This window comes from Rana temporaria, chromosome 3 (assembly GCF_905171775.1).
Source record: "Rana temporaria chromosome 3, aRanTem1.1, whole genome shotgun sequence".
NCBI classification, from domain to species: Eukaryota; Metazoa; Chordata; class Amphibia; order Anura; family Ranidae; genus Rana; species Rana temporaria.
Genome location: NC_053491.1, coordinates 107086650 through 107097681, shown reverse-complemented (window position 1 = coordinate 107097681; position 11032 = coordinate 107086650). Strand labels below are relative to the sequence as shown.

Sequence of the window (11032 nt, the reverse complement as noted above, 5' to 3'; positions counted from 1 at the left end):
AGCTGTGTGAATACATAGGAGCACTGCATCACGCTAATGTTCAGCACAGAACAGTATGCGTCAGCAGTACATCCACGTTCTGACTGAAGGACGAAAGGATGAGAGAGCAGCCTGGCTGGTTGGCTGCTGCTTCCAACACCAAGCAAACAGGGAGAGAGGAGGACTGTTAACAGAGGAAAATGCTACGGGGCTCCGATATCGCTGCCTGTGCTGCTGCCTGCTCTCCTGCTGCTAGAACAACCGGACAAGAAATTAAAGGTAAAACGTGGAGAAGCACTCAACTCACTACCTCACAACAAAAGGAGCTACAGTGGGATTTCCACAAGGAAGGAGAGAAAAGGCTGTGAAATCTGTCCCTTCTCCGGACCAATCTTAACCAAGGGCTCAGCACTGAGGTGTGCGACTGTGTGTGTGTTTCCCTCTCCAGCGTACTTTCTACCAGCTCTCCCTTTCCCCAGATTTGACCCCCCTTTTACTTGCTCTCCTCTGAGATATTGGTGGATTATTGCTAAGTGTGCAAGAGATAGGCTGCAGCTGCTGCATCCGTGGCTTGGAAAGCAAAGCTAGTTTAAAAAAAAAAAAAAGGCAGCAAGGAGAGAGGGGAAAAAACAGCAGTCAATGCCTGCAATGTGCTGCCTTTCTCTTTGTACAAACCAGAATCCTGCAGACAGTCTGTCTATTGCAGGAATACCCATGGAATATTAGGAGACTGAGAAACACTGCGCCCTTCAAAAGGGAATTAGAGGGGCTCGAAAGATTTGGAATTGTGCATCTGTTTGCAATCTCAAAAACATCTATTGAAAGCTGCATTTTTGATTCTTTTAGAAATGGATAATCTCCAGTCTTCTGTCGGAGACAGCAGTGGAATCCAAGGACGAATAGCTCAACTGCAAAAGGCACCAGTCCCGGGGGAGCAGCAGAATGATGCACCTGCATAGCCAAGTGGGCCTCACTCCCTTGTTACATTACTCTTAATTTTTATTTTTTTGTCTTCTTCTTTGGGATCTACTGAAGGAGCCATTTTGCCTCTCATCATCATCACCATCATCACATGCCTATTACCTTCTGTAATTTAATTCAGTAATTAAATTGAGGAATATATGGAAGGACAAACAGAGCCCACAGTTGTGCTGGACAGAGGCACTGGCACAAGGAATATGAAAAGATCCTTTCCTAGGTAATTGCAATTAAAACCCTTCGCTTTTTTCTTTTTTTTTTACAAATGTATGATAAAATATTTTGCCATTTATCTTTTTAAAAGCTGGTTGTCTCACTGTCTAGTATCCCTCCTACTGACCACCACTCCCACCTGTGTATAGATGGAAAAGGGAATTTGCAGCCTCCTGAAGCCTGGGTAGGGCCAAGTTCTCGTTTCCATGCCAAGTCCCAGACGATGGTGAATTATGAACGTGCCACATCATGAATTTCTTGTGGCTGGTAACTGTGCACCATACCTGGAAGGCCGTCCTATTCTCTGTAATCTACCTCATGGTGCAAATGTGGATCCCCTGTGAATCATTTTCAGGGCAGCAAAACTGCCCTTCTGTCTGCTCCTGCAGTAACCAGTTTAGCAAAGTGGTCTGTACGCGGCGTGGCCTCTCTGAAGTACCACAAGGTATCCCATCTAACACACGGTACCTCAATCTCATGGAGAATAACATCCACATGATCCAAGCGGACACTTTCCGGCATCTTCATCATTTGGAGGTGTTACAACTTGGTAGGAACAATATCCGTCAAATAGAGGTTGGGGCTTTTAATGGTTTGGCCAGCCTCAACACTCTGGAGTTGTTTGACAACAGACTGACTGTAATCCCCAGCGGGGCATTTGAGTATCTTTCCAAGTTGAGAGAACTGTGGCTCAGGAATAACCCTATTGAGAGCATTCCATCCTACGCTTTCAATAGGGTACCATCACTGATGCGCCTGGACCTTGGAGAGCTTAAAAAGTTGGAATATATTTCTGAGGGAGCTTTTGAGGGATTGTACAATCTAAAGTACCTCAACCTTGGAATGTGTAATATCAGAGACATGCCAAACCTTACACCCTTGATAGGGCTAGAGGAATTAGAGATCTCTGGGAACAACTTTCCTGAAATAAAACCTGGATCTTTTTATGGGTTGAGAGCACTAAAAAAGTTGTGGATTATGAACTCCCAGATAAACACCATAGAGCGCAATGCTTTTGATGATCTGACATCCTTAGTAGAATTGAACTTGGCCCACAATAACTTATCATCCCTTCCACATGACCTATTTGCTCATTTGAGGTACTTGGTGGAGTTACATTTGCACCACAACCCATGGGACTGCGATTGTGATGTTCTCTGGCTCGCCTCATGGCTACGAGAATATATCCCTACCAACTCCACGTGCTGTGGTCGCTGTCATTCCCCACTGCACATGAAGGGGAAGTATGTGGTTGAGGTGGACCACTCATCATTTCAGTGCTCAGCCCCATTTATTATGGACGCGCCAAGGGATTTAAATATCTCAGAAGGAAGAGTGGCAGAACTCAAGTGTAGAACTTCAGCCATGTCATCTGTTAGGTGGCTGCTACCCAATGGTACTGTGCTAAGCCACGCATCCAATCATCCACGAATTACCATCCTCAACGATGGGACGTTAAACTTCTCTCATGTACTGCTCACTGACACAGGGGTCTATACATGCATGGTAACCAATGTGGCAGGAAACTCAAATGCTTCGGCCTATCTCAACGTCAGTACCGCAGAGCTCAACACTTCAAACTACAGCTTCTTCACTACTGTCACTGTGGAGACCACGGATATGGCTCCTGAGGAAATCTCTATGATAATCAAACCGGTGCCAACCACTTCCACGGGGTACCAGCCAGCATATACTACCACTACCACCGTGCTTGTCCAGACCACCAAAATGCCCAAACAGGTGGCAGTGCCAACTTCAGATGCTGGAGATAAAATGCAAACTAGCCTGGATGAGGTAATGAAAACCACCAAGATTATTATTGGCTGCTTTGTGGCAGTCACACTTTTGGCAGCCGCCATGCTAATAGTGTTTTACAAACTACGAAAAAGGCATCAACAGAGGAGCACTGTGGCGGCTGCGCGAACTGTCGAGATAATCCAAGTGGACGAGGACATCCCAAGTGGGAGTCCCACTGGAATATCAGGTGAGGGGGCGGTTGTGTTGCCGACCATTCACGACCATATGAACTTTAACACCTACAAGCCAGCACATCATGGGGCCCATTGGACGGCTAACAGTATCGGTAATTCTCTACACTCCACAATTACAACCATCTCTGAACCTTATATAATTCAGACCCACACAAAAGAGAAGGTACAGGAAACTCAAATATGACTTTTTTCAAATTAAAATGCAATAGAATGCACAAAAGACAGCAACTTTTGTACAGAAAGAGAGACAATTTTGTTTTCTTGTAAATGCTTATATATTAAATCTATGGGCTGATGACAGAAACAGATTATATTAAAATTTAAAACTATTTTCTAACTTGTAAGTTCTATTTAAAGAGGTGTAATGGATAGGCAGAAAATTATATAAAAAGGGATGCTGTTAAATGTGCCATAATGAATACATTCAAGGTTTAGCCCTGTTTAATTAGAAAGCCAAATTAATAAGAAACCCTTGAATGCATTTCACGGTCTTAAATAAAATACTGCTCTGATGTAGGAGCAACACCCCATTTCTAAAGAAAATTCTTTTATTAAGTCCCAGATCAATCTTTGCAACAAAAAACAAAAAAAAAACAAAAAAACAAAAAGGGAAACAGCACCACAAATTTGTACTGTGCCAAACAAAAAAATGAAATGCAATAAAGGAATTTTTTGGACACTTTGAGGGAAATAATTTGTTATACCAGTTATTTTAATACAGCGTTCCTAAATTATTTTTCATACAGGGTATGAAGGCACCTTATGTGGCCGAGGGTGTATGCTTTGCAATATCTAGGATCCCTAAGTCACTACTAAGAGAAAAGAATACAGTAAGACAATTTAAAGAAATCAGAAAAAAAAACAGTTTTGCTCTGATATACACATCTAGCAAATACACGATCCAGGATGCTAAAGAGCTGGCGCATCTTTCCACTCTGCACCAAACTCCTGCAGATCTATTTAACCCTTCCTCAGGCTGATGAGGTTTCTTGTTGAGAAAATGTGTGATAACAGTTAGATTGGCTGGGTCTGAGACTGAATTTGTATGCAATCATTTTTTTTATTTGAAAAGGTCTGCAGTGCCTTGATGTGTAAAACAACAATCTCAGAAGGGGTTAGGAAAGGGGTCAATAAATGCTCCTAGGTTAACTCATCAGGGTGTGCAAGAAATGAAGGAATCGCCTTGTAACTGTTTTCTGCTGATCTGTCTTTTGCTGCAGTAAAGTGACAACAATGTGAAAGATCCTCTGAGCTAACAAGTAGTAAATAACAGCTTGTTCATATAAGCCAGGAGCCTTTGACCCATAGAACACATCTCATTACAGGGAAATGAAGCAATGGTTAATATTGTGTCATGATTGGTCTAACAGATTGAAACTGGAGAATGGTATGTGTACATCTTGCAAGAAATATATATTGTGGTTTCCCATACCCATCAAAAGAGGGCTGTAATTTACTGTGCTGTAGTGTGTGCTGCAGGCCTCTTCTCGTGGTAAGGGGTAATCGAGATCTTTGCAGATAAAAATCCTAGCAACCAGATGTGGGGTAGTAAATACTTTTGCTCATTGTCTTTCTGCGTTGAATAAAAAAACATCTCTACTTGCTGCTATGGAGAGAAATGTTTCCTTCATTGTAATGCTAGGATAAGGCATTGGTGATGGATGAGCCACTCACTATGGTAGCGCTAAATTACAGAATTGATAAAAATGTCAGTTATCTTTATTGAGATCTTATAGAAATGAAATGTAATGCTTACTGCAAGAATGTTGAATGCCAAGAAGATTACAGTTCTGTGTGTATAGGGAAGTTATGTGTGCACATACATTATAGCTAATATAGTCTAGAATTATACTGCAGTATAAATTGCAGAGAAAATAGAAATTAAATGGTCTCGGCTCATCCTTAAAATGTAAGAGCTTAGATTACAAGGTCACCTGGAGTTCTACTCGACCAACAATATCACAGTCTCTGGTGCCCTGCTTTCTATTAACAGATGTTACCTCCCAGCAAATCTCTGTCCCTGTCACCACATTGCAGTCAGTCTTTTTCTTGGTATTGTTTTCAATGCTGCTGCGTCAAAGTCAGAATGCTGCGTTTACATATGCTGGTCTGTGTACATCTAAGCTTGTGGATTGTGTAATAATAGTCTCAGAAGGTTTTACTGCATTGATTTGCCATCTGTGCCTTATCGATCAGGACACTATGGGCACAAAATGCTTTGAAAAAAAGTTCACCGATTCATAATAGTATGTTGATAGGCACATGACTGTCCAAACAGACAACCAGAAGAGATACGCTGAGATAATGATTTGAAAAGCAAGTTACCAACAGAATTCAGCTGCTGTGGAGCATTTTCAGCTGTATCATTTAGAAAAGCATTTGCATCAGTTTTTATGTGCGTTTACAATTCCTAACACTTTTAAAGGCAACTGCGACAGTTATGCAAACAACTGCACAGTTTTATCAAGCTGCTGCAATTGTTTCCCCCTTAAACACACCCAATCTAAGAAGCAGTCAATGGCGTGTGTGGTGCTACTACTGAACAGTAGAGGAGGAATTTATGAATCAAGATGTTCCAGTACATTTGTCTTTGCGGCCCTGATTGCACAGCTTCCCTGTGCAGAAAAATGTATAAATCTCTGCTATGCCTACATTTTTGGGAACCATGCAATACACTTCTCCAATTTCAGCTCATTCCTGCTGGCTCAGCCATAATCCCAGCAGTGCATGGGCCCTCCTTTCACCAAAAGTCGATTGTTCAACATTTGACAAAAGCCTGTTGGAAAACTAGCATCAGAACAGCTCCAGCATCAAATAAGATGCATGCACTGTTTGCATATTCTAAAAGCTGGCAGTGCCAGCTGTCAGAATATAGTAGCTTGGCAGGGGAAATGTGTCTGTCTGTGCACTTAGTGGGGTGGAGGTATCTGATTTCTACTAAATTAAAAATCTACACATGTATGGCCCAGCTTAATGACACATATGACAATTAGGCCTAAGTGACCCTTAAAATGTAGCAAAATTCACATAAATGAATATTTTGTTGAAAAGCAAGGGATAGCTTGTAACATGTACCATTATTTTTAAGCTTAGTACACTACAAAATAGCCTGTGTTGTTCAGTTCTTAGAGGAGTTTGTTAAATATAAGCTGTCCTGTATAGTACCAACCATTACTACTGTACGCCACTGTTGTAGCTCAAGCACTTGTATGAAAATGTGCATTCTTTGCCAAAGAGGGTACAAAAGACTTTCAGTTAGGAAAACTGAACCCTACCTTCTCATGTGAACTGCATCAAAGCAGGCCCTTCTTCTATTTACAAGACCAAGGGGGCTTGTTAACAAAGTGACAGAAATTACAGTTGGAAGCCGGTGTGTTAAAAGCAACAAAAAAATTCTTGTTAGGCCACGTTTTCAACTTTTTAAATATCTGTCCTAACCTCATGAGCAATTCACACGGCTAACTGCAAGTTCTCACTTATGATGCAGATTTCCAAGAATTATTTTCCTGTTTGACAATATTTTAGAATCACATTAAACGTTTCATCAAATTAAAGCAAGCATTTGTAACTAAAATCACAACTTTAACCAAACCGATCAATGCACAACCCGAAATGTATATACAAATTTACCTGCCTAAAAGATTCATCTGTAAGGCTGGGCACACACTATTTTTTTTCGTTCAACCCAGTGCGCTTAATTTTAAGAAAAACTGAGATTGCCATACCAACACAAGCAATTTTGGAGCGCCTATCTGCCCTGCTGTGCTATCGTGTTACTGCCCTTGCCCCCAGAACACACTGAGTAGTGCTCGCAACCATTGACTGCGAGTGCCGGTTGGCTGCTGGTCTTCCAACAAGACTATTCGACAGAAGCAGATCATAAGACCAGCTTCTGTCGGACAGGCAGCTGTAAACAATGTCGGAATGTCGGCTGGTTCTTGCTGAATGGGCCAATATTTGGACACCCAGACTAAGTCTGTTTTATTCAGACACCTCTGTCACATTGAATAGCCAGGATAATCACTTCTCCTGGCTCAACTCTACTGCTTTCCAAATCACCTCTCTGTAGACGGAGCCGAAGAGGTGGATTTGTGTGCTATAAGCAGCCTGGAGGTAGAGAGGCGACATAGAAAAAAGGACAAGTTACTTGGCTGTGGGGCATTGGTGGCTGAACAACAAGATTTGCATTCTAAACTAACTGGAAAGAAAAAGGGACATCTGTATTTCATAACTATGGTAGTGCCACACACTGAAATTCTGCTCTAAGTAATGAGCATGAGCAAGAAACTGGCAACATGTGGCATTTCCAGGGCACAATAATGATTCTGACAGTTAAAGCCAAATTTTAGGCCCAAAAAACCCCCACAAGTTTAAAATCAAGAAATCAGGTTTAAATAGCGCATTTTACACCTTACCTCTCACTTCAGTCACAACTGGTGATGACGGAGCAGAGGGAGGGGCCAAGTCCCTCAATAGATGCAGACAGTGAGGCTCAGAAGCAAACTTGCAGCACATGGAGGGGGGGTTAGTGAGGAGCATCAGTGGGGGAGCTAAGAGGAGGATCAGGGCTGCTCTGTGCAAAACGATTGCACAGAGCAGGTAACATGTTAGTTATTTGAAAGAGAAAGAAATGTACATTTAGAATTACTTTAATGTGATGGTATTCATTCTCAAAGGTCACAATAAGACTCTAAATTTGGGTTGCAGTCTGTTTCCAACAGCCTTTTAAATATCTGCTGGTTGTTTAGAGAAAAAAAAAAAAAGAAGATTCTTATGTTTGTGTTGTGAACTTTGAACATTAATTTCTCTGTAATGCTAGCAATACAGATATGAATGAGTGTTTTCTGATTTTTTTTTAAGGACTCGTTCAGACATGCAGCCAAAAAGCAAGTGATCGAGCCACAATTTTACCATGGCTCAGCCACTTGCTTATTGGCCTCACGTCTGGACGAGCCCTTAAAAAAGCACTCATTCATATCTGTATTGTTAAGCAATCACACATGTGGAGACTGTAAACCCTCTGTTTCATTTAGCAGGCAGTACCACTCCTGTACCAGACCCAAAGTAAAAGTGGTCACGCCACACCCGCACTGCAACCCCTGCAATGCATCATTTGCAGTGCAATGGTTCAGCCAATTTCGGGGGTTAAAATAAGCAATGAGGTGGTGGCATATTTCATTCCAGCCACCTGTCAACAGATGCCTAAAAAGTAATTCATCCTGGACAACTTTTCAGAGGGGCTGCTGCATGTTAAAATGATCTTTTAAAGTGATTGTATTGCTTGTTTACAATATGTAACAGATGTTGTGCAAATGTAACAGATAGCGCTCTCATATGTATTATTTGGGCACAGATTTACTTTAAAGCACCTTTTAAGTATCTCTTAGGCAAATTCTGGTAATAATTGCTACTTCGATAATATTTTTCTTATAGTTTGGTATGGATTAGAACCCCTGCTGGGATTTACTGCTCTGAGAGCTATTTTTCCTAACACAGTGAGCATAGTTTTAAACTCAGGAAAAGTGAAAATAAAACCTATAACAGGAAACAGTAATAAAAAGCTGACAGGGATTCTATGCTCTCCCATGCAACTACTGTGTTGCTGTTAAGGATTTACTCTCCCTTTTTGGTTAAAGCGATTGTAAAGTGTTTGTTATTTTAATAGGAAAAAATAAAACAACGTGTTAAACTTAGCTGCCCTGTGCATAAGGCAGCCCAGATCCTTCACATCTCAGGTACCTGGCTGGAGCTCCTGGCCCCTCCCTCCTGTTAAAGCGGGGGTTCACCCTAAAAACTAATTTCTAACATTAGAGCCAGCATACTAAGGACATTTACTGTATGCAGGTCTTTTTTTTTTCTCCTTACATACCGTTATATTCTGATTTTGTCCAGGGCTTGCAGGTTCTGATGACTGCGGGACTGGGCGTTCCTATCCCTGCCTCAGGGTTCTGATGACTGTGGGACTGGGTGTTCTTATCCTTGGGTTAGATGATTGACGGCTTGTGAAACAGTTCCCCTGTCGCACAACGTGTGTCACCAGATTTCCGGAAATAGCCGAGCTGCGAGTCGGCACTGTACGGCGCCTGCACAGTCAGCTCTACACAGCGGGCGCAGGCGCCGTATAGTGCCGACTCGCAGCTCGGCTATTTCCGGAAATCTGGTGGACAAAATGACAATATACCGGTATGTACGGAGAAAAAAAAATGACCTGCATACAGTAAATGTCCTTAGTATGCTTAGTATGCTGAATGTAATGTTAAACATTTTTTTTATTGGAGTACATGGAAAACACTGCATGCATTTTTCATAAAGAAACCCCCCGCTGGACTGTCTGGTGTGTGCATCTAAACCTCTAAACTAAAATTTTAATATACCACATCTTCGCAATCCTTGAACATTGGTTATCTTTTTTTTCACATCTGGTAAACAAGTAACACTTCTTGTTCTAGAGAGACAACACTGAATAAATGTATTGTATATGTAGAGTAGTGCTGCCATCCGAATCGGCTTACTTCTGGATTGGAAGAACCCCCCTGCCCACCATCTCCATATGTAGGGGGGGTGTTCTGCAGTTAACAAATATGAACTAGACAATTAGAGATAACATTACGTGAGATTTCAGTGCAGCAGATCTGTGTACAGAAATTGGAAAGCTTATTGATTTCTGACACCCATCTTTGAGAAAAAAAAAAACAACTTATCCCTTCCAGGTGCTCAATTTACCCTGCAAGGATTTAAACTTTTTGGCAGATCCCTACGCGTTTCTGCTCTGAAGAAGTAGCTCTTTGTATGATCAGGTCTTGTGCAGGACCGATTCTGAATGATCATGACTAATTACAAGAAGCTGATGCCCTTTCAGGGTTCCGATGAGAAAAGTTGCAGCGTCTGCATCCCTTTACAAGTCATTAACCCCTAGGGGGAGTATCTCACCAAAATTTTATTTCAGTTGTAGAGGATGCCTAAAACCTGACATATCTTGGTGCAGAGCTCTTCAGACAAGCAGGAAATGACAACTGTGTACAAAAACGCCTTTAGGTTGCCATATTGCATTGAATGTATTGAAAATTACAGCTGCTGCAGACTGAATAGGAAAGGTCACTTGATTAGCATTAAATTGCAATGTGGTTCTGTGCAGATTGTATATGCTACAGTATTTTAGGAAAGAGGAGCTACCCTTTAAGTAAAAAAAATAAAATAACCCAAGAAACAAAAGTTCCTTTTTTTTTACTCTTAAACTGCTGCACTCAGCTGTCTGGAAATGTTGGTGTAGAGGTTACAACAAATGTCTGCTAAACCTTTGCTAAATGAGAGACTGAATTGCGCAATGACCAATTCCTTCAGTAACCCATTTGATCCCCCTTTAAAGGTTAACCAAACTCAACACAAATTGTATATTACAGCATCTCAGTTCTTAGATGTGGTGGCTGCAGTAGTTTTCATATTTCATAACATTTGCTTGTTGATTTTGCCAAAAATGCAGTGTCTTACTTATTGTGAGTTAAACTGAAAGAAAAACACTTCTTCTTCTTGTCAACTACTAATCTCCCCATTCCTAACATAATGGGGATGAGGCAGACACGTGCAGAAGTAGGTAGCCACCCAGAACAGAAGTGTTTGCAGTGTTATTTGCAAAAAAAACAAAACAAGTAAAGAAGCCTGAAACAAAAAAACATTTTTGATTATTGGTTTGAAGTTTACTGTGGCTTATTTTTTTTACTGACCTCCAGGGTTGGTGGATAAACAGGCCCCGTTCACACTGGGGTGGGGGCGGCATCGGCAGAAAAGCGCTGCTATTTTTAGCTGCGCTTTACAGTCAGATTTGCGGCGCTTTTTGCCCGCTAGCAGGGCAGTTTGACCCCCCGCTAGCAGCC

The 11032-nt window shown here is 41.6% G+C and overlaps 2 protein-coding genes across 2 annotated transcripts in view; one reads left to right on the top strand and one right to left on the bottom strand.

The window, feature by feature from the left end:
* LRRC4 (leucine rich repeat containing 4) overlaps window positions 1-4770 on the top strand; it is a 5258-nt gene extending 488 nt beyond the window's left edge. The window contains exon 1 of the mRNA XM_040343212.1: window positions 1-4770. This exon is cut by the window's left edge and continues 488 nt beyond it. Within this exon, the coding sequence (XP_040199146.1) occupies window positions 1420-3345 (1926 nt within the window). The 5' untranslated portion in view covers window positions 1-1419 and the 3' untranslated portion in view covers window positions 3346-4770.
* SND1 (staphylococcal nuclease and tudor domain containing 1) overlaps window positions 1-11032 on the bottom strand; it is a 701900-nt gene that overhangs the window by 209578 nt on the left and 481290 nt on the right. The window lies entirely within an intron of this gene.